Source organism: Ursus americanus, chromosome 11 (assembly GCF_024610735.1).
Source record: "Ursus americanus isolate L20-20 chromosome 11, mUrsAme1.1.p, whole genome shotgun sequence".
Lineage (NCBI taxonomy): Eukaryota > Metazoa > Chordata > Mammalia > Carnivora > Ursidae > Ursus > Ursus americanus.
In genome coordinates, this window is record NC_142137.1 from 44129427 (window position 1) to 44135426 (window position 6000).

The following is a 6000-nucleotide window of genomic DNA, read 5'->3' on the forward strand; positions in this document are numbered from 1 at the left end:
GATAGGCCTCTCAGGGGAAGGTGGTCTACGTGTAGGTGAGCGACGATGAGCCAAAATCGAAGTAGTGAGGTCAGGGAAGAGCCAGACTTAGGATCATAAAAGACTGGAGAAGAGAGAGTTTCAAGGAAGGAGGAGGGGTCAGCAGTGTTCATGGACACAGAGAAATAAGGAGGTGGAGAATGGAGTGGGAGAATGAAATGTGGGAGTTAAGAGTTCACTGGTGACTTTCACAAGAGTGGATTTTAAACTGTGAGTGGCTGGAATGTATTCTCTTTATAAGTCTAGGGTTTGATGGTGTGGGGCCTATTAAGTGTTCCAGATTTTCCCATTTCTTTAAAATAACACAGATAATGAAAGATGGCACGTGTGTGTGTGTGTGTGAGAGAGAGAGAGAGAGAGAGAGAGAACCTTGTGACCAGGGACTTTCTTATATAAGTGAAAAATTATTTAAGTAAAATATACCTTCAGCTCATGTTTCATTAATAATAGAGACATCAGTTCAGCCAATAAAGGAAATCTCCAGGATTTTACATTATTCAATAAACAAAACTTCTACCCAAACTATGTTAATTAAAAAGATATTCTTCTGCCCCTTTTCATTATATGAAACAACAAAAGCAAAACCATATAAATAATTGTTGAACTGATGAGCGTGTCCCGGGACCTATTAGATTATCATCTTTTTTCCTTCTTTTCAGAGCAAAAGACTGAGCTATGATAGCAACCGGTGGAGTGATAACCGGCCTGGCCGCCTTGAAAAGGCAAGACTCGGCCAGGTCACAGCATCATGTCAGCCTCAGCCCATCGCCTACTGCCCAAGAGAAGAAACCGGTCCGGCGGCGGCCTCAGGCCGATGTCGTGGTGGTTCGAGGCAAAATCCGGCTTTATTCCCCATCTGGTTTCTTCCTCATTTTAGGAGTGCTTATCTCCATTGTAGGAATTGCCATGGCGGTCCTTGGATATTGGCCCCAAAAAGAACATTTTATTGATGCTGAGACGACCCTGTCAACCAACGAGACTCAGGTCATTCGGAACCAAGGTGGCGTGGTGGTCCGCTTCTTTGAGCAACATTTGCATTCTGATAAAATGAAAATGCTTGGCCCTTTCACCATGGGGATTGGCATTTTCATTTTCATTTGTGCTAATGCCATTCTTCATGAGAACCGTGACAAAGAAACCAAAATCATACACATGAGGGATATCTATTCCACAGTCATCGACATCCACACGCTGCGGATCAAGGAGCAAAAGCATATGAATGGCATCTACACTGGTTTGATGGGAGACACAGAAGTAAAACAGAATGGGAGCTCCTGTGCCTCGAGGCTGGCCGCAAATACCATCGCCTCGTTCTCGGGTTTCAGGAGCAGTTTTCGGATGGACAGCTCTGTCGAGGAGGATGAGCTTGGGCTCAACGAAAATAAGAGTTTGGGCCATCTCATGCCACCATTGCTTTCGGACAGCTCCGTCTCCGTCTTTGGCCTCTACCCACCTCCCTCCAAGATGACTGATGATAAGACCAGTGGCCCTAAGAAATGTGAAACCAAATCCATTGTGTCATCGTCCATCAGTGCTTTTACATTGCCTGTGATCAAACTTAATAACTGTGTTATCGATGAGCCCAGTATAGATAACATCACTGAAGACGCGGAGAACCTCAAAAGTAGGTCAAGGAATTTGTCAATGGATTCCCTCGTGGTCCCTTTGCCCAATGCCGGTGAGTCCTTCCAGCCAGTCAGCACGATGTTCCCAAGGAATAATTCCACTGGGGAGTCATTGTCGAGCCAGTACAAGTCCTCTGTGGCCCTCGGACCCGGGGCCGGACAACTCTTGTCTCCTGGGGCTGCTAGAAGACAGTTTGGGTCCAACACATCTTTACATTTGCTCTCGTCACATTCAAAATCCTTAGACTTAGACAGGGGTCCCTCCACCCTAACTGTTCAGGCAGAACAACGGAAACACCCAAGTTGGCCTCGGTTGGATCGAAGCAACAGCAAAGGATACATGAAACTAGAGAATAAAGAGGACCCCATGGAGAGGCTGCTTGTGCCCCAAGCTGCAATCAAAAAAGACTTTACCAATAAGGAGAAGCTTCTCATGATTTCAAGATCTCATAACAATTTGAGTTTTGAACATGATGAGTTTTTGAGTAACAACCTAAAGCGGGGAACTTCTGAAACGAGGTTTTAATGTTCAAAAATATATCATTTTACGAGGCTATATATTTTAAAACTATTTTCACCCTTGCTTCCTTGTTTAAGTATGGGTTATGAGCCTTTTTAATCAAATGGTTTGTAGTGGGTTAGACCTGGTTGCTTAATTCTGTTGTGGAGACGGCTGTACGTTTGGGTTACTTATGATTGCAGGACTTTCTATAATCACACGATTTTATAGTTTCCCTTCCTTTGAAAGTATTATCTCTTTTATCAATATGAACACAGAACTCTTCCATCTATACTAAAGCTCCCTTTCTTTATTTCAAGTTCTCTCATTGATGGTCATCTGCATAGAACGAAGTATCCAGTTCGAAAAAGGTAGGGCACCAAAGTGGGGACCTGAAGTACCAAATTTAGGCCCAAGACTCAATATAAGCGTATAAATGAGCATGAGTACAAATCTTAGGTGTGATTTTCTAAAAACCTTTTTTTTTCAAAATCGGTTAAATTATTTAAAAGGAGAAAGATCTAGTTTCTGGGCGAGCTAAATAATGTGAATTGGTGCAATTGGTTTAGCTCTATATGAGCTCATTGATAGGAATTATTTAAGTTGGTTGTGACTAGTACCCTGAGCTCTGGGTAGGTATATCTTTTTTCATTATTAGTTCTATTTTAGTGATATTTTATCAAGAAACCATGTATTCAAGAGCCATGGCAGAGAATGCCAGGTATTCTTAGGGGTAAATATCAAAATGCTATTAGCTTGTAACTTTAGATATTCAGAATCAAAATTTCTTTGCAAGTAACTTGAAAAAGGAAGGAACCAATTTAGTTTGTAGGAATGCTATCTTGAAATAATTATATACACGAAGAAGATGTTGACTAGTCACAAAACTACACTATGGGTTAGTTAATGCTAACTAGTCTCAGTACCTTTCCTAGCCATCTCTTTTATCATCCAGCATCCATTCATTCCCACATCCTTCTTTCCCCTCGAGATTTTTTAGATCCTGTTCTTTGGAAAATAATCAGCCAACCTTGACATTTCTTTTTATCTTTGCATATCACTAGCTTGGTGATTCTAGAAAATTTAGTCCTTGACAAATTGCCTTGAAATTTACCTTGTGCAGGAAAGCCTTATGAAGACCCCAAACACTTTCTTATGGTGTATACATTTTGGGGATTATAGCTCTCAATTATTGAAGATAACAAATACGAAAATGAATGTTTCCATCAGAAAATGTCATGTTTTCCATTAAGGTAACATTTAGTTGTAAGAACTGTTTAATGGAATACTCAGGAAATTTTACAGGTTCTTCCCAATGCCTAAATGTTTCTGAGCATCAGTATTCATCTGTTGTGGAAGAGGAGAAGGAAGATATATTTCTGTTTGTAGCTCCCCACAATTCCACCTTGTGTTGGCAGCACGAGCTTCCCTGAATTGAGTCAATGTTACTTGTTAGAACACCAAGCTTGTGTATTATAATAGAGTGGACTCAATATTTTACTATAAAGCATTTAATAAACTTCTGTTCTTAATAGAAATTTGTGTTCTGCCTACATTTGCTATTATTTTTTAAATAAAATATGCAATTCTGTTTAAAGTATTGTTTTTCAAACTTTCAACATCTATTCTACTGAAGGTGCTTGATACTCTAGCATATGTATTGGGTTCTCTGGCTTTCTTATTTTGCTTCTGTTAAGGAGCTAGGTCTATCCACCTATTGAATTAGGCTATTTTCATATTTGTTCTCCTTGTGTGATGATTAATTTTATGTGTCAACTTGACTATACTAAGGGATGCCCAGATTTCTAGGTGTGCTAGTAAAGAGATTCACATTTGACTCCATCAACTTATCCCCAGTGCAGGTCGGCATCGTCTGATCTGTTGAGGGGTTGAATAGAGCAAAAGACAGAGGAAAGGCCAATCTCTTCTTTGTGCTTGAGCTGGGACATCTGCCTTCCTGCCCTCAGACATTGTTACTCCTATTTCTTGGGCCTTTGGACTTGGACTGAGGTTTATTCCATTGGCTTCCCTGGTTCTTAGGCCTTCAGGTTGGGACTGGAACTACATCACTATCTTTTCTGGGCCTCTCTAGTTTGCAGATGGCAGATCATGGGATTTCTTGGCCTCCACAATTATGTGAGCCAATACTTTGTAATAAATCTCTCTACATCTATCTATCTATTTATCTATCTATCTATCTATCTATCTATCTATCTATCTATCTCTATCCTATTGGCTCAGTTTTTCTGGAGAGCCCTGACTAATACACTTGGGATCATTTTCACTTAAAATTTTATTGGCTTTCAGGTATATAGTGCCTAGCAAATGTCAGTGATACTCCCAAGTTTGAAAACAGCGACTCTGAAAACCCCTGATGTGACAGATGACTAAAGCCATGTAATTTGCTCAGTTTGCCCCCGAAAGAGCTGTAGCAATTTGAAATGGATTAAACAGCATGGGTCTTGGAGGATCCAAATAAAGGAATGGGGACTCAAAACAGTGACTGCTGCTCACCCTTCTCTTCATCAAAAAGTCTGATGTTTTTATTTCCCAAACAAGTCAACTTTATGAAATGATTAACTTTAAGTTGATCAGACACATGTTGCTAATTAAAGCTTCAGATGAATAGGAGACAGTGGATGTTACCATGTTGATTTGATGCAATTCTACCCCAAAACAATGAAACGTGGAATTTTAGTTAGAGTGCATTTTGTACATTTCCCTTAGGCTTTTATAAATATTGAAAATTACTTAGGAACTCCCATTTCTTCCTTTGGGAAACCTCAGGTATCTGAACTTGGGCTAGCTGCCTCTAGTCCAAAGAGTTTCTAAAACCTGTGATCTACCTGGGATGTATTAGTTTGCTGGGATTGCCATAACAGAATACCACAAACTGGATGACTTAAACAAGAGAAATTTATTTGCTCATAGATCTAGAGGCTAGAAGTCCAAGATCAAGGTGTTTGGTTTCTCCTGCGGCCTGTCTTCTTGGCTTACAGAAGGCCATCTTTTCCTTATGTCCTCAAGCAACCTTTCTTTGGCATGCACGTCTCTGGGTCTCTCTTCTTATGAGAACACCAGTCCTATTGGATTAGGGCTTTATCCTATGGGCCTTATTTCACTTTCGTCACATTTTTCAAGGTCCTACCTATTTCCAAATATGATGACATTCTGAAGTTAGGACTCCAACATATGAATTTGGAAGGGACACAAGTCTGCCTATACCACGAGGTGTGCCCCTGAGAAGTGGGAGAGCTGAGTGAATGTTCTTAGCCTAGAGCAGGTAAGAAAAACACAGGATACCCCCCAGTGGCTTTACTACTCCAGCTATGTAGCCTGGAGTAAATCAATCTCTCAATTTCACTTAATTCAATTTTAATTAATTTCTTAATTTCAAGCCTTAGATTCCTCAACTGTTAAGTGAAATGAGTAAGAACACCAACAACAAAGCCCAAACTCTAAAGGCTCGGGGTTCTTGATGCCCTGGGATGAAGACCCACTGCCTGTCACTACCTCCACAGCAGTTTGCTTCTCAAATCAGGGGCAGGGACCACAGTAGAGCAGTGTTTAGACTCATGGATGTTGGAGCCAAAGTACCGGGATTTGCACTTGGCTCTGCCACTTTCTGGCTTCTGCCACTGCTGAGAGTGTTGTGCCACTGGTAGATACCAACTGAGTGCCAGCCCCACTCCCTGGCTAGTATAGATTAAAATGGTTGATGCTCATAGAGGGTCCACGATGGCGCCTAGCTGAGCACATAGTGAGCATTCAACATTACTATTACTATCTGAAAGTGTCACCTGAGAGCTTTCCCTCCTTCTTCACCCAAACCACATC

General features: G+C 41.0%; 1 protein-coding gene across 5 annotated transcripts in view; it reads left to right on the plus strand.

Annotated features, from left to right (window-relative positions):
- TMEM200A (transmembrane protein 200A) overlaps positions 1–3732 on the plus strand; it is a 69207-nt gene extending 65475 nt beyond the window's left edge. For all 5 annotated transcript variants that reach the window (XM_087865482.1, XM_045805565.2, XM_045805564.2 and 2 more), the window contains one exon: positions 699–3732. In XM_087865482.1, the coding sequence (XP_087721608.1) occupies positions 715–2190 (1476 nt within the window). In that variant the 5' untranslated portion in view covers positions 699–714 and the 3' untranslated portion in view covers positions 2191–3732. The remainder of the gene's footprint in view (positions 1–698) is intronic.
- Positions 3733–6000: the final 2268 nt, after the last annotated feature.